The 25,015-nt window shown below is 47.8% G+C and overlaps 1 protein-coding gene across 1 annotated transcript; it reads left to right on the top strand.

Annotated features, from left to right (window-relative positions):
- Positions 1–858: 858 nt before the first annotated feature.
- Positions 859–24,747, top strand: PMP22 (peripheral myelin protein 22). Its single transcript, XM_018553640.1, has 5 exons — positions 859–870; positions 12,198–12,297; positions 17,565–17,661; positions 20,151–20,291; positions 24,480–24,747. The coding sequence occupies exons 2-5, from the start codon at positions 12,220–12,222 to the stop codon at positions 24,638–24,640; spliced, it is 477 nt and encodes a 158-aa protein (XP_018409142.1). The 5' UTR covers positions 859–870; positions 12,198–12,219; the 3' UTR covers positions 24,641–24,747.
- The last annotated feature ends 268 nt before the right edge of the window (positions 24,748–25,015 follow it).

The following is a 25,015-nucleotide window of genomic DNA, read 5'->3' as shown; positions in this document are numbered from 1 at the left end:
CGCCAGGCGGGTAGTTGTTTTCTACTTTTAGCCCTGCCTTGGGCAAGCAGAGTTAAATGTACAGCGGGGAAGCCGCCGCTTGTTTTGTCGCAGAGATTAGCCTGCAGGTCTGCCATTCCCCATTGGGGGTTGGCGTTTTAGGGGTCGCATTGAGTAACCTGGAAAGTCCATGGTCCCATCGCACCCCTGACCGCAGAATCCCTCTTGAAACAGCGGGTGCTACGGTAGTCGACGTGTGACAACCATCACAAACATAACCAAAAGCTGAGACGCCGGCACCCCAATGTGGTAAGCAAACGTCTATTTATTGACGTGCAGCGCAACCGGTATTGCACTACCTATTGTGCTGCACGTCAATAAATAGACGTTTGCTTACCACATTGGAGTGCCGGCGTCTCAGCTTTTGGCATTGAGATACCTGACCTTGGGGCAGCAGAGATAGTAAATCCGGCCCTGTGTTCCGCCAAAGACAACCCTACATACGGGGTGCAAGTCATGTCATACATTTGTGTAGTGTTGTGGTGGGCAGTGCCAGGACGAGGTCCTTTAGCACCCAAGGTGAAAAGACCAAAGTGTGCCCCTCCCCCATGAATTGTGAACTAGGTTCCAGGTCCTGCCCTTTATGCGCCCCCCTCCTGCGGAAGCGTCTAAGCCTTCTCCTTGGCCTCGCCGGGTGGTGGCCACAACAGCCAAGCGCCAGTACACTGCACATACAAATTTAGTTGTTGTATCATTGGTGGTTATTGAGCAATATATTTAAATGAAGGTTTTGGTGGCCGGAGTTCAGCTTTAAAAAAAAAAAAAGACCTACATACTCCCTGAGGATAAAAATGAATATTCGCCGTCACTGGAGGAAAACACGGACAGCCAGTTTCACAAGCAGTTCATGAGAGAGCAGACGGGATTATGACACCCGTGAGATCACATTGCAATGTGTGTTACATCCTGCAGGCTGGGAAGGGGAGAGGCTGATGTCTTACTCTGGCCGTTCAATACTGCAATGCTTTCTAGAAGGCCGAGCTGAGGAAATGTGAACTGCTATTACTAAGAGTGCCGGAGTATAGGGAGGTGACAGGTTCTCTTTAGAACATCCTCCTATGCACATTGAGCTATCACAGTGATCGACAAAGACGCTCTATCGCCCCAGCCTTAGATATGTGTTTTGTATTTCTGTAATGTGTCCGTGTAACACTTCCAGGTATGTATTACCTCTCACAGAGATCACATGACTTCATCTCCAGAAGGACGGCACCATCTTAGTCCAGGCATCACTCAGGGTCACCATCTACTTCCTGGACTGAGATGTCGGCTCAGAGATGATACAGTCATGTGACTCCCGGTGTCTGTGCAATCCTTGGCTGTGTTCACAAATGCCTGACCAAGATCAGCCTAGGGTTGTCACCTTTTCTTCAAGCAAAACCCGGACACTCTAGCGCTGCATGGCAATAGCCATTAGAGAGAGCGAGCAGAGACAGCCGGGGAGAGAGAGGAGAGATAGCCGGGGAGAGAGAGGAGAGATAGCCAGAGGAGAGGGAGCGAGGAGAGACAGCCAGGAGAGTGAGGAGAGACAGCCAGGAGAGGAAGCCAGGAGAGTGAGCAGAGACAGCCAGGAGAGAGTGAGCAGACACAGCCAGGAGAGAGAGTGAGGAGAGACAGCAAGGGGAGAGAGTGAGGCGAGACAGCCAGGAGAGAAAGCGAGCAGACACAGCCAGGAGAGAGAGTGAGGAGAGACAGCCAGGAGATAGAGACAGCCAGAAGAGAGAGCGAGCAGAGACAGCCAGGAGAGAGAGCGAGCAGAGACAGCCAGGAGAGAGAGCGAGCAGAGACAGCCAGGAGAGAGAGCGAGGAGAGACAGTCAGGAGAGAGAGCGAGCAGAGACAGCCAGGAGAGGCTGCATGCTGCAACCGCTCACCTTGCGACTTGTACAAAGTTACAATGTTGCAGACTGATCACTAGGGGAGGGGAGACTGACAAAATGCTTCCTCCTACCTGCAGCAGACTGATCCCTGGGGGGGGGACTGAGGAAGTGTTTCCTCCTGCAACATGCAGCCCGGTAGAGATAATTTCAGATGGGGGGGAGAGGGGGACCTATAAGCTCACATTTTAATCCAATCTTGCAGCAGAGAAAGTGGTCACATGACCAGATTCCTGGCACAGGATAAAGATGCTGAGCCGTCATGGCTGCCACCTGCACCCCCAGAGCTCTACCTGAACCCATGACACCAGTGATAGCCCTGCCTGGTGCCCGTGCCAGCGTTGTTCCCCCGGGACTGGCATACTTAGACTCCGCGCCGCCTCCCTTTTCGATGCCCCCCCCTGTTTAGGGAAAAATAAAAACACGAAATAGCTCAGCGCGGGGGGAGGGGGAGATTACCAGCGGGATTCCTGCAGCCAATAATAGGGTGTCTGGCCCGTTACAGGGGCGGCATGTTCATTTCGCTGTGATATTTTGGTGCCTGGAAAGAATGTGTCACTCAGCGCTGCTTAAAGGGCCGGTACCGCCATCGTGCTGCATCACAGGAAACCTGCTCTGAGAGAAGATTCGGGGGCTGACCCCTCCTTCTGAAAATGCTGGCTGACTGGCTGTCATGGTGATCCAGCGACTTCGATGCCTTTCCAGCTGAGCTTTACTTCAGCTTGGGTGGTACAAACTTCCTTGACAACTGTCCAGACCTCTCACACCGTCTCCCAGCTCTGGAGTGGGAATTGCAGTTGGAAATAGAAGAACCCTGAAGCTGGATACATTTCTCTTTAAGTGCACCTGTCATCAGATATATATTTCTTGTTAAGTGTAACCTCTCACAGGGATCACATGACTCCCCCTGACAATGCCTTCATCTGATCTTATCTCCACAAGGACAGCACCATCTTAGTCCAGGCATCATCCATCTACTTCCTGGACTGAGATGCCGGCTCAGAGATGACACAGTCATGTATATCCCGGTGCCTGTGCAGTTCCTGTACACAAATGACTGACACAGATCAGCCCCTGCTGCAGCCTCTCACCTTGTGACTTAGTACAAAGTTGCAATGTTGCAGACTGATCACTGGGGGGGGGGAGACTGAGAAAATGCTTCCTCCTGCCTGCAGCAGACTGATCACTGGGGGAGGGGAGACTGAGGAAATGCTTCCTCCTGCCTGCAGCGGACTGATCACTGGGGGAGGGGAGACTGAGGAAATGCTCCTTCCTGCCTGCAGCAGACTGATCACTGGGGGAGGGGAGACTAAGGAAATGCTTCCTCTTGCCTGCAGCAGACTGATCATTGGGGGAGGGGAGAGTGAGGAAATGCTTCCCCCTGCCTGCATCAGACTGATCACTGGGGGAGGGGAGACTGAGGAAATGCTTCCTCCTGCCTGCAGCAGACTGATCACTGGGGGAAGGGAGACTGAGGAAATGCTTCCTCCTGCCTGAACCAGACTGATCACTGGGGGAGGGAAGACTGAGGAAATGCTTCCTCCTGCCTGAACCAGACTGATGACAGGGCAGCCTTACGGGGCGCCGGGGTCCTTCGCGTCCTGCAACAGGTAAGGGCGCCGGCTCAGGCTAAACAGATTTCCATTCCTGCCTACAGGCGGCCATTTTGTTTTGCATGCCGTCGCATTATGAAGGTGCGTCGCGTTGCCGCCTCCTCTGAGCACTGCGATCGGCACAGAGCCGGGCGTTATTCTGATTTCGCTGACCTCATCCTGAAACCGTCTCCTTGTCATCCATCCGGCTGGGTGTTCCACCTGTAAACGGCCCATTTCCAGGATCCCGCTGAGAGGCTTCGTCTGAAATAATTGAATATAATGCGGGCCGGCCGCAGCAGGATGGAGAGATGCTGATAAGACACAAATGACCTTTCGTAATGAGTTTAAGTGATGCCGGCCGCTCAGCTGAGTCACTGGGAGGATTACACCGGCCCGCCGGGCACCAGCGTCCATGTGCTGACCCCGCTCTGTCATGTGACGTGGCCTACCACTTCGTGGCTGAGTTGTTGTTGTTCCCAGTTGCTTCCACTTTGTTATAATCCCAGTAACAGTATTTAGTAGCCAGGAAATGTCACGGATGGACTTATGTGCAACATATCACGGCACCACGCTTGTAGTCACTGAGCTCCTGAGAGCGACCCATTCTTTCACAAACGTTTGTAGAAGCGTCTGCATGCCGAGGTGCCTCATCCTATACACCTGTGGCCATGGAGGGGATTGGAACACCTGAATGTAATGATTTGGAGGGGGAGGGGCCCAATACTTTTGGCAATATAGTACAATAAAACAATATTACAACACATACAAATATTGCTCATACTGATATATGTACCAGCAACATCTTCCTTCACAGAAATGATGACTCATACACGCACATTATTCTTACCTATCAGCTCGGTACGCTTTCTACTCATCAGGTTACATAAAAGATTTGTGACAGTCCATTCTATAAAGAATAAATGAATCCATAACTTCAATGTGCAGGAGGTCCAGCCCTCCAACCCGTTTCGCCAAAGTTTCCTATGGAGATGAGTAAAGGATCTGGAGATGCGAAGGGGGGAGGAGATGAGGAGAGGGCTGTGTTCTTTGTAATCCATCTGAAGTGAAGTTGGCAGGGCTGACACCACGTGCTTGGGAATTCAGAGCTGTGTTGTCACGTAAAAGAGGAAGTTCAAAGAGCTCACTACATGTCTGGATCATTGAAAGTTATTTTTTGCACATGCAGAGTATATAAAGAAATAAAACACCGGGACATGCGCTCGTACTGCAGACATGTACAAAATGTTTTTATTTACTTTAATTAATGACCCTTTTTTCCGGTGTGACAGCTGACCGAGTAATTAAGCAAAAAGAAAGAAAAATGTTTTTGTGTGGAATTGCTATGTTTTCCCACCAAAGCGTCCCTGGTGTCAGAGATATGAAGTTATGCATCGCGTCTCTTTGAAAAGCAAACCTCAGGTCAGCGGGGGAAACCGCAGCTTCTCGGCTATGCGAGGCGGGGGAGCCCCCCCTGGTCAGCTGTCACATGGGCCGCGTTCCCACACCACCAGCGACTGGTTGTAGGTGATTCACATCAGAGTGTCACATTGCTTCCTGTGAGGTAACTTTATACAAACAACGCCAATTTGGAGGGAAAATCAGAGCGTCTTCATTGGCTCATTGTCCTCCCAGAACCGGAAAGAGAGAGAATGCCTCCGCTATGATTTCCACGGATCAGCCCTCGCAACTGGAAATGTTTACTTCAATGGGAACTTTCTGTAACTCTACAACTCTGTATAAAGAAATTCCGGACAGGTCGCCATAGCAACAGCATCATTTTTCAGAAGAGCTCCACCATTAAAAAGCCTTTATCTAGACTGAGATGATGTCATCAGTCTGTTGCAGGCAGGAGGAAGCATTTCCTCAGTCTCCCCTCCCCCAGTGATCAGTTTGTTACAGACAGGAGAAAGCATTTCATCAGTCTCGCCTCCCATAGTGATCAGTCTCCTGCAGGCAGGAGGAAGCATTTCCTCAGTCTCGCCTCCCATCTCGCCTCCCATAGTGATCAGTCTCCTGCAGGGAGGAGGAAGCATTTCCTCAGTCTCGCCTCCCGTAGTGATCAGTCTCCTTCAGGCAGGAGGAAGCATTTCCTCAGTCTCGCCTCCCATAGTGATCAGTCTGCTACAGGCAGGACACAGCATTTCCTCAGTCTCCCCTCCCCCAGTGATCAGCCTGCTGCTGGCAGGAGGAAGCATTTCTTCAGTCTCCCCCTAATGATCAGTCTCCTGCAGGCAGAATTAAGCATTTCCTCAGTCTCCTCTCCACCAGTGATCAGTCTGCAACATTGTAACTTTCTAGCAAACGTTTGAGACAGATCAGCCCCTGCAAAGTTACAATGCAAAGGCTGCAGCCAAGAACTGCACAGGCACCGGGATTTACATGACAATGTCTTCTCTGAGTGGATATCTCAGTCCAGGAAGTAGATGGTGACCCTGGGTGATGCCTGAGCAAAGATGGTTCCGATCCTCGTGGAGAGGAAAGCAGAGGAAGGCATTGTCATGGGGTGTGCTGTGATCTCTATGAGAGGTAATAAATACCTGGGAGTGTTACACGGACACATTACTCGTCATGTATGTACTAAACATGACAAAACTATCTGATCATTAGTCTGGATGTTTGACCTTTTCACACCCTAATCTTATCTGTAGTTTTATATACTGTATATATGTAAAACTAAAATATATTTGTACAGCTGAACTCCAGGCAACTACAAGCTATATAATACACACACTGTATATATAATAGCTGATCACACACCTGACAATCTGATTGGACAATCTCCTTTCTTTGTACTGATAACAATGTAACACTCGGCTCTCTTTGTATAGATACAAAGCTAATATTCACTATATTACCAAAAGTATTGGGCCCCTCCCCCTCCAAATAATTGGATTCAGGGGTTCCGTAACATTTCCTTGATTGGACGCCTTCCCAGAAAAGTTGAAGCTGTTATAGCGGCAAAGGGCGGAGCCAACTCACTTCTGAACCCTACGAACTAAGACTGGGATGCCATTAAAGTTGATGTGCGTGTACAGGCCGGCGTCCCAATACTTTTGGTAATATAGAGTATAAAGCTGACCCTTAACCTAATAAACCGAGATCGCACAATCTTATCATCCGCTAAAGTTTACTTTGAGCTTCCACGCCGGAATGCTGGAACCGGATTAAAAATGGCCGCCATCACAAAGCATTGGCCACAGCTATACATGAGGAATAATCTGCGGATTCCGAAGGAAACAGAGACGTCCATTCAGCAAACGTCTGTGAAAAATGGCGGAATATTTCCTTGTATCACAAAGCGCGAATTTCCCTTTTCCTTCTATAGGATATAATAGACGTTGTTTGTCCCGCATCGCGTATACATAGCGCACATTGTTGCCGGCCCTCCAATAATCACAGCTGACCCCCGGCGATTTTCCACTTTCCACACTGAGAATGCTTTGGCTGCTTTGCATGCTGGGGCCAGAGCTCCGTGTCCAATTGGGCAGCTGCAGAGTCACCCAAATCAATGTAATACAATGGCAAGCTTATTTGGGTACGATATCATTAAAGAACCACTCTGGGGGAAAAATGTGCTGCTTTTTGTCTAGGTTCAATAATAAAGTTATTCTCACCGACTCTCCAAGTGGTGCTCCCTCCTGCCTGCCTGCTCCTCCTCTGCGGAGATGGTTTGTCCTTCGACATCGTCACATCCTATATACAGTGTATAGAACGTGATACAGAGTAGCAGCAGCCGCTGCTAGATCTGCCGGCCAGAGTCACCAGATTCTGCCCATGTGGATGCGGCCTAATATGAGGAGAGGCTGCAATCCCACTCAGGTGCTCGCCTAGGGTCCTGCAATCAGCATGCTTCCAACAGATTGGGTAACTTTGGATCTCTGTAGGAGGCATGTCGGACCTCTGCAGAGAGACCACTGCTTCCAAACACAGAGCAAGGGTCCCTCTCTGCAGCATGCTGTTCAGGGACAGTCTTTTCTACTCTGTGGCTGATTTTGAAACGAAACCAACCGTCTGCACCTTTTGTTTTGATGCACGGGGTTGTATTTGGCCGATTTAAGCCGGGCTTTAACATGACGGTAGGATGAAGTCTGGCTTGTGGGGACACAAATTGGCAACATTGTCACAGGTTCGAGGTCGTTAGAATTCTGAATGACATTGTGCCTGCGTGATGCTGAATCAGGAGCTGGGAGCCCCTCGCTGGGCCCCTGTCCCTAAATCCATCACAATGGCCTGATTATTATACTCCGGTGACAGAGGGGCCCCCAGGCAGGATGCAGAAGGAACAGGGGCAACACCGAGGCCGCCGGCCTTTCCTATCAGACGTGTTATCAGCCTGAGGAAGGTTTTCAGAATCCTAAAATCGTGCACCAGGATGCAGATTATTGTGCATGGTGACTCCTGTGTGAGGAGACACACCGAGCACACCGGGCACACCAAGCACACGCACACCAAGCACCCCGAACACACCGAGCACAACGAGCACACCGAGCACCCCGAGCACCCCGAGCACACGCACACCGAGCACCCCGAGCACCCCGAGCACACGCACACCGAGCACCCCGAGCACCCCGAGCACACGCACACCGAGCACCCCGAGCACCCCGAGCACACGCACACCGAGCACCCCGAGCACCCCGAGCACACGCACACCGAGCACCCCGAGCACCCCGAGCACACGCACACCGAGCACCCCGAGCACCCCGAGCACACGCACACCGAGCACCCCGAGCACCCCGAGCACACGCACACCGAGCACCCCGAGCACCCCGAGCACACGCACACCGAGCACCCCGAGCACCCCGAGCACACGCACACCGAGCACCCCGAGCACCCCGAGCACACGCACACCGAGCACCCCGAGCACCCCGAGCACACGCACACCGAGCACCCCGAGCACCCCGAGCACACGCACACCGAGCACCCCGAGCACCCCGAGCACACGCACACCGAGCACCCCGAGCACAACAAGCACACCAAGCACACGCACACGGAGCACACCAGGCGCACCGAGCACCCCGAGCCCACCAAGCACACAGAGCGATCCCATTTCTGCTGCAATTGTTAGTAAATAAAGGCAAATGTTTCATATTAGGGGAACATTGTTTATTTTTTTATCCTTTCCTCCAAAATTGTAATAAATATGTTTACAAAACAACTCGCAAAAGTTTAATTTTCTCTGTTTCATTGTTATCACTGTTATGTGTGAGCGAGCCAAATGGTCACAGCGCCAGTCTAATGATCTGGAGATTAAAGTGGCCCTGTCACCACATGGGGTTGCCACCTTTTCTTCAAGCGAAACCTGAACACTCTAGCGACGTGCAGACATGTTTCTGGGGAGAATGAGTCGCGGCTTATTCATATGTAAATATCACAGTGGAGACTATTTTCAGTGGGGGGCCAGTAGCCCCTATCTTAATTTTGGTTGCCCCTGTCTGCTCAACATCTTGTGTCCGGGTTTCTGCTGCCATGATCCCAGACACGGCATTCGAAACCCGGACTGTCCGGGTAACTCCTGGACATGTGACAACCCTATCACCACATGGTCACTGATGCCCTATACCCAGGCTGTAAATGTGTAGTAGGTGTGTGATCGCGCTGGACTGATGAGATTGGAAGTCGGTGACGCGGTTCTAATGAATAAAGTATAATGTCCGTTCTCCTTGTAAGAGGTGAGATTATGATAAAAGTTTGGGGTGTATGGGTGCGATTCTGGGCATAGGCTGCTAGCCTTCTAATCAGGACAGTCAAATGTCTCAACAACTTCTGGTGTGTGTGGTTAGGAGTGCCTAGTACAAATGTGCATCACACTCTTGGATAAGAGTATCAGATAAGCCAACGCGTTTCGAGGGAAAGGACTCCCCTTCTTCAGGGCTTAAACAGTGGTTTGTAATAGAATCAGGATTGAGCACAGTAGGACCTTTCTCAACCAGGGTGCCTCCTGGCTTACTTAGGGGTGCCATAGTCATGTCTTTCCATGGTGCAGGCAAGCTCCTGATGATGTGAAAGGGTAACTTCGATGTGAAAGAGGGAGGACTCTGATATGAAAGGGAGGGGGGCTCTGATGTGAAAGGGGGGCTCTGATGTGAAATGCAGGGACTCTGATGTGAAAGGGGGACTCTGATGTGGAAGGAAGGGGGGGTTAATGTGAAGTGGGTTACTCTGATGTAAAGGGGAACCCCCCATTTTTTATTGAGTCTTTGCTTGGGGTCCCCCATTAAAATCCATACCAGACCCCTATCTGGGATAGGGGTCTGGTATGGATTTTGGAAGGGCCACATGCCCATTGCTGCATATGTTGTCAAGAACCTATTCCTGCAGACCAGTAAACTATCTGACAGGTCCACTTGTACCAGGTATGGTTGCAGAGTTCCGCTGGTGCTCGGTGGACTCGGACTGCATTGAGCATGAACGGACTGATAATTGTGTTTAGCCACAAAAAGCTAATATGACATTTTCCCAGACATTGCTCTGCTGCGCAGATACATCACTTGCTGGAGCACTACTACTCCCAGCATGCCATGTGAGGTAGAATCATATATCTCTAACACTGAAGGAGTCAAAGGTCTCGGCATTCCTTCCTAGTAAAAACACCGAAACCAATATTCTATTTAGGTACAGAAATGTATTTAATATGGAAGCCGGTCAGTGATTAGATGCCCCTCATCCCCAAATATAGAACAGCCCTATGGAAATCCCAGCATGCAAAAACTTAAAAAAATCCATCCCTGTGGGAACAGGGGTGGGCAACTCTGTTCCTCCAGCTGCTGTGGAACCACAAGTCCCATGAGGCACTACAAGACTGACAGTCACAGGCATGACTCCCAGAGGCAGAGGCGTGATAGGATTTGTAGCTAAAGCACAGCTGGAGGGCCAGAGTTGCCCACCCCCTAGAACAGGGGTATCCAAACTCCGGCCATCCCAGCTGTTGTGAAACTACAAATCCCATGATGCATCTCTCTCCAGGACTCATGCCTGTGGCTGTGAGAATCTTGCACTGCCTCATGGGATTTGTAGTTCCACCACAGCCGGAGGGCCGCAGTTGCCCACCCCCTAGAAGCACTGGTACAGCCTAATATTATAGGGACATCCATTCCAAACTGCATCCAGCCCTCCCTTTTATTGTACCTGGATCCGCATATTGTAGAACTATAACTCCCAGCATGCCCACGCAGACAAATCTATCACTACATCCACCACCTGTTGAACTAACAGTCCCAGAGTGCCCCTTTAATCCAGAGTCAGGTGCCCCGCTGCTGCAGCACAACAAGACCCAGCAAAACGATGCCAACCTAGGCTGTTATGCTAGCGCCCCACCCAGGCAGCAGCAGGCGTCATAGGGCGTCATTCCTGCTAAAGGAAAACTTATATGCTCACTACAGGCAGCATCTTACCTCAGATAACTCAGTGTGGGGACAAAGTCACATCCCTTGGATCTACTCCTGAAGGAAACCTCTGGCCTCTCTTCTTCTTCCTGCACCCAGTAAGTTCTCTTCTGATCACATCTCTGTGTATTGTCTGTGCAGACCTCTCTCTGCCCTCTGATCGCATCACTTGCTGGAGTTCTCTTCATTGTGCTGGCTGAGCTGGTTCTGTATCTCTGCACAAGAATCCAATTCTGGCCGGAAACAGCAATTTATATTTGTATACAATGTTATTACAAGTCTGATTGTTACCTAGTTGCTGTTTTTTTTTATTGTTTTATCCATTTTTTTTACATTTTTCCCCTTGTTGCTGGGAATGTAGATGTCTAGGAGATGATACTGGGTGTGACTCCTGCTGGACTGCAGATAGCAGGAGAGACACCCAGCCAATGCTGTGCCAATGTTGTGCTTTTCCAAAATCTGCCTCTGGACAGGTCACCAAATGCCCTTTACAGACTGCAAATAATACTTTTAAAAGGTATTATAATCCCTGTGTTCTTTATTTTACATAATATATATAAATTTTTTTTTACATGTATATTATGTTTTTTTTAATATATTTTTCCTATATTGGGGAGATGTGAATAGAAGAAAAACACATGTGCAGCCTTTTTTTGGGGGGGATGGTGGACAGTTACCCACCAAATGAGCATGTTTCCACTGAAATTACCCTTGACATTTCTGCACAGGACCGTTGCCAGGGACGCAAATCTTTTCAGGAACTCAGGCTGGGTTTAAAAACCCCCCCAAAAAAAAAGCCTGATTCATAATATAACCTTATTAATCCCATATGTCAGTCATGCGGGGGAAAAAAAAAAGAAAAAAAGTAGCAAAAACGTATAAAAAACAGATGTGGAGAAGTTGGAATTTCTGGGTGTGTAAGCTGGAGTGAGAGTTAAAAAACAAACAAACAAAAAACCCCCTTCAGTTTTAACTCTTTCCAAGCAATGCCAGCTTGACCTAGGGGGTCAGGAAGGAGTTAAATTGTAAGGTGGTTAAAACACATGAGAAAAGTTTTGATGAATAAAGCACTTTTTTTTGGTCTCCCAGCAGCTACAAACTAAAAGCAAACATTAAAAATCCCCTACTGGCCAATGGCTGCATAGCTGTAAAAAAAAAAAAACGACACACCCATTCTTCAACCTTGTGTCCTGCCTCTCCCAGTCTGTGACTTCACTCCGAAAGCTGCTCATAGAGGGACAACAAGGAGCCCAACAGAGGGATTTAAACCAACATTTCTTCTCTTTTTGTTTTTTCCCCCCTTAGGAATCCAAATACTTGACTGAAAATGCTTCTCTTATTGCTCGGGATCATAGTTCTGCATGTGGCAGTGCTGGTGCTGCTCTTCGTGGCTACAATTGTCAGCGTAAGTACTCCGATCTCTTCCTAAAAAAAAAAGATAACTTTAAACATATGTGCCCCTCAGCCAGAGGCTGGAGACTTAGCGGGACTCGACCTTCCTAAACAGAACACTTTCCTTTGACCTCAGGGGTCTGTTTTGTACGCATCTGACATCTACGTGTCTATTAGGATTCTGTAAGATACGTTGATGACATATTTTATGTGTTTATTAATATTTGATAGATTTTTTTTTTCATGCATTAAGAAGAATCCACTTAAATCTGGCTCTAAAATATTGTATTCATTTATTTTTTTTTTTAAAGGAGGCTTTTTTATTATTTAAGAAGCTGTTGAGATGTACATATGCTATACTATTATGCTATACTATTATGCTATACTACCCCTAAGTGAACAATGTATTATCGGGCTGCGAACAGGGTGTGCATTCGGAGAACAATATAGAAATATATTATTTATAACAATGGAACGGAAAGAAAAAAAAGAAGCACTTGTTTTCATTAAAGTGGCCCCCCCCCCATTTCAAATAAAAAACATCTTTAAAATGAATAAATTATAATCTTTAAATTCCGCTTTTCAATCCCGTAGAAGCTTTTCGGAGTTTGGAACTTCAATCTAAAAATGTATCTTTTTTTTTAACCTCCCCCCCAAAAATAGCCATTTGTGTGTTACCCCGCCACAAGGTAACACATTCTGCTACTCTGTATCTTTTTTTTACATTGTGTCGTTCGCGAGCTGCAATGCTAAATTTGGCAGACGACTCCAAAACCCACCAAAAATCTAGACTTTCCATTGCCCGTGACGTGGAAATTTTGGAGGGCCGCTCAGGAAAATTTGCTGATGCGTTTTCCAGGTTAAGGGTTTGTTACGACATGATGTCGTTTTAATCCAGACAGAAGTCCGCCCAGGTTTGTGTCTGTAGCGGTGGCACACTTGGCTCCTGCCTTGGGGTAATTAAACTTAGGAAATGTTACATTTTTTTTCCACTCCGTTTCATGTTCTTTATGCATTTCTCCTAAAAAAGTGCGAGGTGTAAGGATTGGTTGCGCGGAGTTAAGGGCGTGTTTGCTTGCAGCGTCTAGGACACCATTGGCTTACACCGCAAGCCCCGGGTCCACCCATCATATTGCAGCTTTAAGAGGGCGAGATCGATGGACCAGTCTGGTTAGTTTTGTATCTGCTCTCTTAAAACAGCCATGCCGGCCTCTCCTTCCCCACCAGGGGGCGCCGATGAGCCGGGTCCACGGCGGTTAACAGAATGTGTTGACAAGAGAATTTCCTTGCTGGACTCTTTGGTATTCCGAGAATCACATACGCCAGAAACACGAGCGTCAGCCGTAGTACAGTTGCCAGTGAACGAGCGCTCTGTTTTTATAAACAGCCCTGGGGTCCTTACCTGGGTTCCGTGTGCACAGGTTGCCATGTGGCTCTGCCAAGTGCATTGTGTATATATGAAGCCGTGCGCTCGATGGGGAAAGGTCGCGAAAAATGAATCTTTATTAATTTCCGGGAAGGATTTTTGGCTGTTTGCATTTTTTGTTTTTTGTTTTAGTGAAAGGCGGCCATCTTGTTTGCCCAACCCCCGTGTAGTCTATTGGTTTAGCGGGCACAAGACAATAAGGCGACGAGTCCCGTTTAGCAAGGCGTGTCTTCGGGTTCCCGAAACATCGTTTTGCTGCGTTCTTTAACACGGGTTGGTTTGGGAACGCCGGCTGGTGTTGCAGGTGTTCCCGGACACGCCCACTCCTTGCAGAGAAAGCTTATTACCAGACAGAACCAAGACGTATGTCACCTCCACCAATTGGATTCAGACCTGCCGCGGAATGTAACCGGCCAGACAGGAAGCAGAGAGAAGGGAAATGACTTCATAGGGATTTAGGTAAAGTACAGTGAGCCTGTGAGGTGATCTGTGAACTATCGAAAGCTCCAACTCATCGAGATCTCCAACTACCTCACTTCCGGTGCTCAGAAAGACCGAAGTAATATCGATTATAATCGATTATGTCCATTAGTTGTTGCAGCCCTAGGCCGAAGCCCTGTACAGTTGCGGTGCGCATGCGCGGCATAGCGTTTTCAGAATACTCGTCGAGTTTGCCACCTGCTGAATATTGTTACAATGCGGCTGTACAGAAGCTCCGTCAGTCTTTGTGTGTTGCAGTCTAACGCCGTCTGGTCGAAAATCTCCAACTTGCAAGTACCCGGCAGTGAGGTGGTTGGAGATTTCGACGGGTTCGAGCTTTCGATAGAACACCGGCTGCAGGAGGCATAAGAGACAGATTAAGGTGGAACGAGCGAACGTTCGAACTTACAGAAGAACCCCCGGGTAAAAGTTTTATTAACCATTGCAGTGGGGATACCCCCCTTTTTTCCACTGTGGCAGAGAAGGAGAGGGGCCCCAGGGACCAGTCTAAAAGTCCAAAGATCGGGTGAGTATTGGACCCAGACAAAAACAAGCGCTTAACCCTTGCAGTGCCGGGGGTGTGTGTGTGTCCGCTGCAAAAGTTTTGCCCGAAGTCATGCTCTGAACTCTAGTAGACTTCTGTCAGATCACCGCTCGCGGGTGCCAGGCCCACTCTGGGGTCCGCCCCCTCCCCATAGCCAAAAGTCCAGGTCGTGCACCGCTTTTTCCCTTCAATAAACTTTATTGACAACACTACATGGCCATTCTTGCATCATTACTCCTGACATGAAGACTGGCCCACGCGCCTTTACATGGCTATTCTTGTATCTTCCCCTCAGCCGGATGTGGCTCCTCCTTTCTCCCTAATTAGGGCTTACTCATAGAGCTCCCTGAGGGCAAAACGCGTCAGTGGAGGAGTCAGTTAAAGCGAGAGTAACGATGCCATGGTCATGTAGCGGTGTTAATACCACTTACAGTTACACTTTCAGCACAGCTGCAGTGTTTGCTGGATGGCAGATGTAGCCGGTTGGTTTCCCTCGTTGCCAGAGACAACATCCAGTTATTGCGTTGGAGAACAGTTGTCTTCAGTGCTGAACAACGAGCAGACTTGACAGCGAATAAAGAATTTCTCTTCTCCTTCTAGTTCAGGTGTGGCCAACTCCGCCCCTCCAGCTGGAACTACAAGTCCCATGAGGCATTGCAAGACTCTGTCAGCCACAGGCAATTACTCCCAGAGGCAGAGGGACTCTTAGAGGGCCCGGGGTGATAGTTGGTCATTGCAGAAGACATTTTATATCACATCACTGTGCAAGACGTTGTTTCTGAGTCCGCCGTGCTTTGTGCCGAGTCCTGATATTAACCTTCACAGACCCGGTATTAAAGTGGGCCGTTATAAAAGACACAAATGTACGCAGCTCTGCCATCAATAATACATCATGTCAGTGTAAGCAGTGTAAGTGCTAAATGGCTGTGCAGCAGGGCAGGGCTGGAATGTGAGAGGATGCTGATAGGAGGAGAGAGCAGAGTGACTGAGAGTTGATCTCATCACTGTGCTGCTTCTCCTTTCACTGTCCAGTCACAGGCTGGGGGCGGGTCCCATGGATTTAGAGAAATGGGGTTGAATAATGCAGACTGAGGACATCTAGTGGCAGAAAAGAAGCACCGCGGGGCAAATATGTGCATTTGAATATTGCAGCAAAACCAGCTTGTGTTATTTTTCCTTTATGGGCAATTCATTATTATTTTAGTATTTCAGGTCGGAGTATTGCTTTATCTTACTAGCAAGCCAGCCAAATTGCACACTCTGGCTGGCAGGGTTAAAGTGTGTGTCCGGGGAAGGGTTAGAACCCCCATCAGGTTTTCACCTCTATTAGCGACTTCATTAGGGTTGCCACCTGCCCCGGCTTCCCTAGGACAGTCCGGGTTTTGAGTCCTGTACGTGTCTGGGTTTCAGCTGGCCTGATACCCGGAAAGAGCACATACAGTACTCAAAGCCCGGACTGTCCAGGTGAATCCGGGACAGGTGGCAACCCTAGACTCCATTAGAGAGCTTCCCCCTCACTTCCTGTCCTGCTGACAACATTTTACTAGACAGGAAGTGAGTGCAACTCTCTTACAGAGACACAGACACCCCTTAGTAGAGCAAAGAAAGGCCAGAACCTGTGTGTCCCTGTGGCAGATTTCCCTTCACTTCCTGTCTGATAAAACTGTTGTCACCGGGACAGAAAAGTCAGGGCAAATCTTTCAAATAGAGCCCCGGATAGCAGTAAAAAACGGAACATTCCCCACCTATCCCAAGCTAGACAAATGCATTTTGGCTTTACATGCACTTTAAGGCATTCCAGAATGAGAGAAAGGGGCAAAGGGCAGCAGGCAGAGGCGTCACAAGGGGGGTGTGGCCCGCACCGGGTGACACCATCTGAGGGGGTGACACCAAAATGACTGACAGTCACTTTGTTGTCACCCCTTCTGAAAAGTGGGCTGAGAGCCCGACAGCTGCATGAGAGAGGAGGGGACCCGGTGGCATACCTTGACTCTCTCTGTTAAGTGTAAGTGACGTCATTACACACGTGCGGTTTGGCGCCATGCACGCGTATAACGACGTCGCCCGTGTGCATGTTGGTGTCCCAGTAGGTGACACCCGGCCTGGGGACACCTCTGCCAACGGGCAATAGGTTCCCATCTACACTCCTCTTTCTACAGCTGAAGCAAAGCCATATGTCATGCTAAACAACCAGGTAAAGGAAGTGTTGGGGTGGCGGCCTCAGAGCTCGCACTGTTTCAGTGGGCGGATTTCTGAGGGAGTAGGGTCGCCGCCTGTCCCGGATTCACCTGGACAGTCCGGGTTTTGAGTGTCTGGTTGTGCTGTGTCTGGGTTTCATTTGCCTCCTGTTCCGGTTTCACCTGGACAGTCCGGTTTTTGAGTCCTATATGTGCTGTGTCTGGGTTTCATTTGCCTCCTGTTCCGGATTCACCTGGACAGTCCGGGTTTTGAGTGTCTGGGTGTGCTGTGTCTGGGTTTCATTTGCCTCCTGTTCCGGTTTCACCTGGACAGTCCGGGTTTTGAGTCCTATATGTGCTGTGTTATAACTGCTGACTGGCGTTCCCCCATAATGGGTGTAGTCAAAGGGCGACGGCCGCAGATCTGTGGCGCCACCTCCTGGCCTTTAGAAAATGCCAACCAGCCTTCTGAAAACGGTTTATGTGCAAAGTCAGCTGGTAGGAACGGCGCCTTTAGGGAACTTATTGGTGTCTTTCTTTGCAGTTAGACCGCTGACATGGTTGAAGTCAGTCAAGAAGTGATCAACAACATCAAGGGGCCTTACCTCTCCATCCTCATACTAACACTTTGGGTCTTTTTCTTTCTCCACCAGAGCTGGCTGGTCGGCAATGCCTATTCGGCGGACTTGTGGCAGAACTGCACCGAGGGCGCCACCAATACATGGAACTGCGTGAACGCGTCCAGCAGCGGTGAGTCCTCCGGAGTGGAGCAACCTAGCTGGGTCATATCTATGTCTATCTATTAGCATGTTCCTATCTAAGACATCACTGGAATTGCTGGGTCCTTTCTGTGCCAAAAAAAAAGTCTAGCAACTAAGAAAAGGACAAGGAGAATGGAAGAAAGCAAAAGTCATGTGCTGTGTGAGAGAAGTAAACAGAGGCAGTCAACTTCCGCTACCATAGACTAACTTATCTAGGTTGATCGATTCCTTATAAGAAAGAAAAAGAGAATACATTGACAACAATAATAGTAATTTATATGTCAAAGAATGTGAACTGAACTGTGTTTGGCTGATTTTAGAGTCGGACGTGCTAACAGCCCTTGAGTGAAGAAAAAGCTGGGCGCCAGACGGCGCTATTAGCAATCTGCCATATGTGAATCACTTTGGGGATTATTTGTGCCCCTTGCCCTTTTCGGATTCTGGACTATAACCCGGATAAAAATAGAGTTATAGTCTGGATTCTATTGGCCCTTCATCTCACGTTTCAAAGGGGCCCCATAGAGAGCAATGTTGGGGAGAAGCCTTAGCTCTGGGCTCCCTCTTGTGGCGGTTTGGTATAACTGCAGCAGAAGGACACACAAGTCCTCAAACACGAGTCTCCCTTGGTCCCGGAGTGTCGAATTTGGTGGAAAATTACTTATGAGTCATTTGGCTGCTTTTTTTAGACTCGTCACAGATGTGGAATTCTACAGTTATGCAGACACTTTCGGGTTTATTCAGGGCAGTCCAAAAGTGACAGTTCAGTAACCCTTACCAGCCAATCAGAAGTCAGAGTATCCTAGTCAGAGCAGAGAGACCCGCTTCACACATTGACTGCACTAAGTAGACCTGCATAGGCGCAGATGAGAATGTTACCGTTACATTCATTCAGCATCAGTTGGTTACATTGTTGCAGGTTGGCAGATTTGATAGTATTGACTTATCTGAGGCGTCATTCAGAAATTCTATGACTTGTACAGTACACAGGGCCCATACAAACCGCGGGAAAGAGAATCCAATGTGTGGGTTGAGGGACATTTTACACCTAAACAATTATTTAAATTATTATTATACAGGATTTATATAGCGCCAACAGTTTAGAGGCGGAGTCTTGTGGGCTAAATGACCTTGTGGCCCTTGGACATTCTGCCTACCAGTTCTCCCTGCCATAGATGACAGCTTTGTACCTGACCATCTTGGATATTCAATGCTCCTTCATACTGAATGCATTGCAGCAACGCACGTTACTCCAAGCACCGAATATGAAGGGTTTCGGTGATGAAACTGGTCTCCAGTGATTGGATAGGCTGCGTTCTCATGAATATGAAGGGTCTCGGTGATGTCACTGGTCTCCAGTGATTGGATAGGCTGCGTTCTCATGAATATGAAGGGTCTCGGTGATGTCACTGGTCTCTAGTGATGGGATAGGCTGCGTTCTCATGAATATGAAGTGTCTCTGTGATGTCACTGGTCTCTCAGGTGGCCTCTGCAAGGTGTCAGGTGGGCTGTGCGGGGTCTCTGGTATGTGTGGGGTATCAAGTGGGTCCTGCAGGATCTCAAGTGGGCTATGCGAGGTCTCAGGAGGGCTGTGCGGGTCTCAGGTGGGCTCTGCGGGGTCTCAGGTGCGCTCTGCAGGACCTCTGGTGGGCTGTGCAGGATCTATGGTGGGCTGTGCGGGGTCTATAGTGGGCTCTGCAACAGTGAGTGGGAACGTGTTCTGGAGGTAGGTCCTATTTTTTTCTTCTTTTAGTGGGGGAGTGGGGGCATTCAAAATTTTGCTATGGGGCCCTGTGATTTCTAGTTATGCCCCTGCTGCATTCTCATGAATATGAAGGGTCTCAGTGATGTCACTGGTCTCTAGTGATGGGATAGGCTGCGTTCTCATGAATATGAAGGGTCTCGGTGATGTCACTGGTCTCTAGTGATGGGATAGGCTGCGTTCTCATGAATATGAAGGGTCTCGGTGATGTCACTGGTCTCTAGTGATGGGATAGGCTGCGTTCTCATGAATATGAAGGGTCTCGGTGATGTCACTGGTCTCTAGTGATGGGATAGGCTGCGTTCTCATGAATATGAAGGGTCTCGGTGATATCACTGGTCTCTAGTGATGGGATAGGCTGTGTTCTCATGAATATGAAGGATCTCGGTGATATCAGGGCTATGTATTTGTGCATATGAGGCGTCTCGTTGATGTGACTGGTCTTCGGTGGATAGATTGGCTTTGTTCCCATGAGTTCTGTCTAGTTATTAGATGCAGAGTAATGCTTTCTTTCTTTGGCATCCCTCCATCCAAATGACTTATTGCACTGAATCAATGAACATTCAGAATGATTCCTCCATATACACCATAATCCAGGCTGTCACGCCCAGACTGATCTATAAGAGTTGGCACAGGCCAGTTAAGTGCTTCCTGCTCAGAGATTATAAATAATAAATAATTGTGTTTCTTTTTTTTGCTCTTTTTAATTTCATTGACAGAATGGCTCCAGTCCGTCCAGGCGATGATGATATTGTCTATCATCTTCAGCGTCCTGGCCTTGTTCCTCTTCTTCTGCCAGCTGTTCACGCTTACAAAAGGTGGACGTTTCTACCTAACTGGAATCTTCCAGCTTCTTGCAGGTAAGACGCCCGAAACGGGCAAATTCTCTTCTGATGTTTTATAGTAGGAGCCCAGATCAGTCTTTTTTCTTATGTTTTCAGTGGAGTAGGAAAGCAATAGACCCTTTTCCAGGTCTGTATTGCTGTCTGAGTCCCTGTAGGAGAAATTCCCCTTAATTGCTACACCGGTGACCCTACAGGAAGTGAGAGGAGACCTCCCAAGTACAGACACAAACCAAAGTAAAAAACCTGGCAGAGGTTCTAACTCCTCCTCCACTCTACCCAAAGCTAAAAAAAAATCAATTTACAGAGCCATTCACCTTTGGGAAACTTTGTGAACATTCCTTGTGTACAAATAGAGGCAAAAACGAACATTCTTCGCATATTTTCTTTTCAGCTCTAATATAAGATTCGGAAAATACCCTATTTTGGCCACTAGTTGGAGCTGAGGAGCATAGGAAATAAATACTTAAATGCTCCTCAGCTCCATCTAGTGGCCAAAATACAGTATTTTCCAAATGTTACATTCCAAAAGAAAATATAACTAAGAACGTTAATTTTTGCCTCTATTCGCACAGAACGAACATTCACAGAGATTCACAGGGTGAATGTCTCTGCAGATTGTTTCTAAATAGACCCCTGTGTGTTCCATATGCAGCAGAGCTGAACAAGAACATTTTCTAATCAACACAATGGGGCATGACCAGAACTGAGCAGCTGAGTAAAAGTTTGCAGGCTTTGCCATGGCAGGGTGGAGATTAGACCTCATTCAGTGCCCCATTCAGATCGGCCCGGCGGGCTGAGCCGAGGATTACCAATTCTGTGTGCTGCGGCATAGCTGGCCGCTGACTCATCTTAAGTTATTATTTGGACAACTGTTTCCCCTGAAAGGCCGCTCCGTGACTGAATTGCCACTTGTATTCTGACAGCTCTGACCATGGTGTAATGTTGCATTGCTTTTTTATTGTAACGAAAACTTCACAGGGAAGCCGATGGTTATGTTTGTTTAGTATTTGTTCATTTTGTGTTTTCAATGTAACCTTTTTTGTTACTGTATTTGTTCTCTTGGAGGGAGTTCCAGCTGTTGACATCCGTATATTGTAACTGTGTTACCTGCTGAAAGATTTGTATTCCTGTCTGTTTAGTCCTGAGATTTATACAGCCTCCCAGGGTGGTGATCTGTCTTTTCTCTACGGCCGTTAAGCAACATATAAATGAGACAAAAAGAGAGCACCAAACAATCCACACAAGAGTCCAAAAGTCCTTTAATAATATCACAGGGGACAGGGGAACAGTGGCGTCACAAGGGAGGTGCGGCCCGCACCCGGTTTACACCATTGCAGGGGTGGCACCAAAATGACTGGCAGTCATTTTGGTGTCACCCCCTCTAAAAAGTCGGGGCACTCGGTCATGGACCGAGAGCCCGACAGTGTCAGGAGAGAGGAGGGGACCCGGCGGCATACCTCATCCGGCCGGGTGAACATTCACTCCTCTCTCGCGTCAATCAGATGGCCGTGCATGACACCCGGCCTCGGGATGCCCCTGCAGGCGAAACAAAAGGTATCCAACGCATTGCAGGGGCCAAAACTCCCCCTCCATCGGGGCTTGGACAGGATAGCAAACTATCTATAGGACTCAAAACATAAGCTCCTGGATGCCAACGTGAAAGTTAGTATGACGATGTGTCTGCATCAACAGTCATGTGATGTCACATCTTTCACTTTTTTTGCTATAATGTCAAGTCCTGATCAAGAGGGATTTTTAGGGTCCTGAAATGCATTTGGATGTCTTTTGTTTCTCCTGTGGACTTATTTGACCCCCACCTCAACTAAACAATACAATCAGGTCACTTCCCCACCTCAGTCTGTGATAGGATTGTGAGGGAGCAGCAGCAGACCAATGAACCCAAAAAATGCAAATTTTTTGGGACTGCCATTAAAAAGTCTGTGGGGCCAAAAATGCGCAATTCTGCCCAAAAGAGTTCATATACGTTTTTGGGCTCCGACTGACAAACGACAAGAAACACAACCAGGGCCATCCCTATAATGAGGCATCTCATTGGGTCACGTAGGGGGAGCTTTTAGCTACCTGTGGCGCTCTGGCTGGTGTCCCGCCCAGCTCCTGGCAACCAGTGACATCAGTGAGCTGGGTGAGATGCCGTATAGAGCCAGAGGTACCAGCAGCACCACCCCTTCCCTGGTAACGTGCACCAGCACCCTTAACCCCCCCCACCTAGTAAGTCTAGGGACACCCCTGAATACAACATTTGGCTGGCAATGGGCACCTTTGGAAAATAATGGGATTCTTCATGTTGATCGTTGTCACACTTCAGGAAATGCACAACAAACCAATCAGGTGTGAAGTAGCGTATTCGATGGCCATTGATTGTTTTGTCCCTTACAAAGTTTCTTACTTGGAGATCCTGCCAGTAACATCACTTCCTGTTGCAGGCTGACAACGTTAAGCCATTGCTGAATCTCCACGTCAGCAACTTTGTAACCAAGTCACAAAACACAATTTGCTTAGGAAAATGACCTTTCACAGAGATTCGCAGGGCGAAAGGCTCTGCGCATTGTTTATAAATAGATCCCTTTAAATCCCACCTTATACCCCACAAGCTGCCATTGATGGGAACAAACAAGAAGTGCCATTGTGACATGAGACTCGAACGGTCCAGCTTTCAGGCTCCTGGACATAAGACACGCCGAGTGAAATGCCACACTTGGATGGAATTGCCGTTTGTGTCTCCGCAGCCGCAGTCTTGGCATGGCCTTCAGATATTGTTGTTTCCGACAAAAAAAAAAAGCGCTCACACGGTCTTCCTTGTCTTTAAATGTCGTTGGACCCGGCCAGTAGGAGGTTTGGCCCGGTGGAGACACTTGGCATGTTCGGAGAATGCCCAGAGCAGCATTTTCTTGAACAAAGTCCGCAGTGTGAACCGGGCCGTCACAGTTGGTGTCTTGTGTACTGTCAATTATAGGAAATGACCACGGGGGGCAAAATCCATTCAACGGGACAATGCTGGTCATGGAAATCCAGAGTGAGCTAGATGGGAAAATGAAAGGACTTCCAAAACTGAAATCCCACACAGATCAGAATTCAATAACGTATAGACAGACGGAAAGGAAATGGAAAATATTTTAATGCAAAGCAGATCTAAACCCAATCACTCAAATCTTATATAAACGCTTTAACATCTTAATCTCATTTCATAAGTTGTTAGTGTGTTTAAATCTGCAGCTTTCATTTTAAACAAAAACAACCCCAGGTGATCCTGCCATATGTAATTGTTAACCCCTATCCCTCATGTGTATATAATATATAGATATCACCCAGTGCAAATAAAATTTTAACATACCATTTTCATCACAACATAGTTACATAGTTACATAGTATTTGGGGTTGAATAAAGACATACGTCCATCAAGTCCAACCCATATAGGTCCACGCAACAACACTTTTTAATTCATTTGAGATCAGGCGAGGAAGGGTTAAATCCTCAGGTTATTTTATTTTTGTTGCTGTCTGTAACCCTGAGGGGAGATTTATCCCCACTTCTTGTCTCTTTGCTGCCAAAAAAAGGTGAATTCTCCAATCGGAGACATCAATGAAAAAATAGACAGGTCCTAACCCTTACCCGCCCTGACCCAAAACCTTTCCATTCTATTAAAGAAAGAATTGATGTCATTGTTGCATAGTTTCGGATCACTTTCTGTTCCAGTGACCACATAGGAAATGAGGTTTCCTAAATGGGGACACAGACAGCGATAAAAGTCTAAGGGGAGGAATTCATAGGACCGGGACCCAAAGACTATTGGTATTATTATCCAATAATGCTGCAGTGGTCTTTCAGCAGGGGGTCTGGAATCTGGGCTGGCAGCTTCCACGAACTAAAGAAATTCAAAGAGGGTGCAGTTATAAAATATATATTTATTTTATATTTTTTCTTTAGTGTATTATACATTTGAATGTGTTGAATCATAATGTACAATGTATTGCATTGAGAGGAAGCTATATATATATTTTTTTTATTTTAGTTTTGTTTTTAATTTAGGGTGACCAGTTCATGCTGGGCTTGTTGTTGTTACATGTTACATTTGCTTGTTGTTACATGTTACATTTGCTTGTTGTTACATTTGCTTGTTGTTACATGTTACATTTGCATGTGATTTTTCTCCCTAACAACGCTCCATTTCTTTTTTTTATTAGCGCTGTGCATAGTAGCCGGAGCCTCCATCTTCACCGTGCGGCACACGGATTGGCATAAGGACGGGGCCAGTTTCGGATTCGCCTATATCCTGGCATGGGTGGCTTTCCCGCTGTCCGCCATCAGCGGCATCATCTACATCATCCTGAGGAAGCGCGAATAGGCCCCACCCCGGCCGGCCAAACCCAGGAAAGAAGGAAGAGAAGAAAACAAAAAGCTGAATACAAAGTCTAAAGGGGATCCTAAATTATCGAAAAAAACAAACCAAAACATTTCAATCTCCCCTCACCTGACAGAGAGAGGATGGTGGGGGAGGTTCCTGTGTTCATTGAAGATGTAAATAGTATCTGTGGTTTAAAAACCTATTTATAACACTTTTTACATATATGTACATAGTATTGTTTGCTTATTTTGACCTCCTAGCTTCCGTAAGCTAAAAACCAAAAGCAAAAGGTGAAAAAATATATATATAGTATTAGAGTCCACTACAGGAATAAAACACATTTTTTTGTGTGCGGACAACACTCCCAGAAAATAC

This window comes from Nanorana parkeri, unplaced genomic scaffold (genome assembly GCF_000935625.1).
Source record: "Nanorana parkeri isolate BGI_ZX_2015 unplaced genomic scaffold, ASM93562v1 scaffold126, whole genome shotgun sequence".
NCBI lineage: Eukaryota > Metazoa > Chordata > Amphibia > Anura > Dicroglossidae > Nanorana > Nanorana parkeri.
The sequence above is the reverse complement of the archived record's forward strand: the minus strand, read 5'-3'. Positions and strand labels throughout refer to the sequence as shown.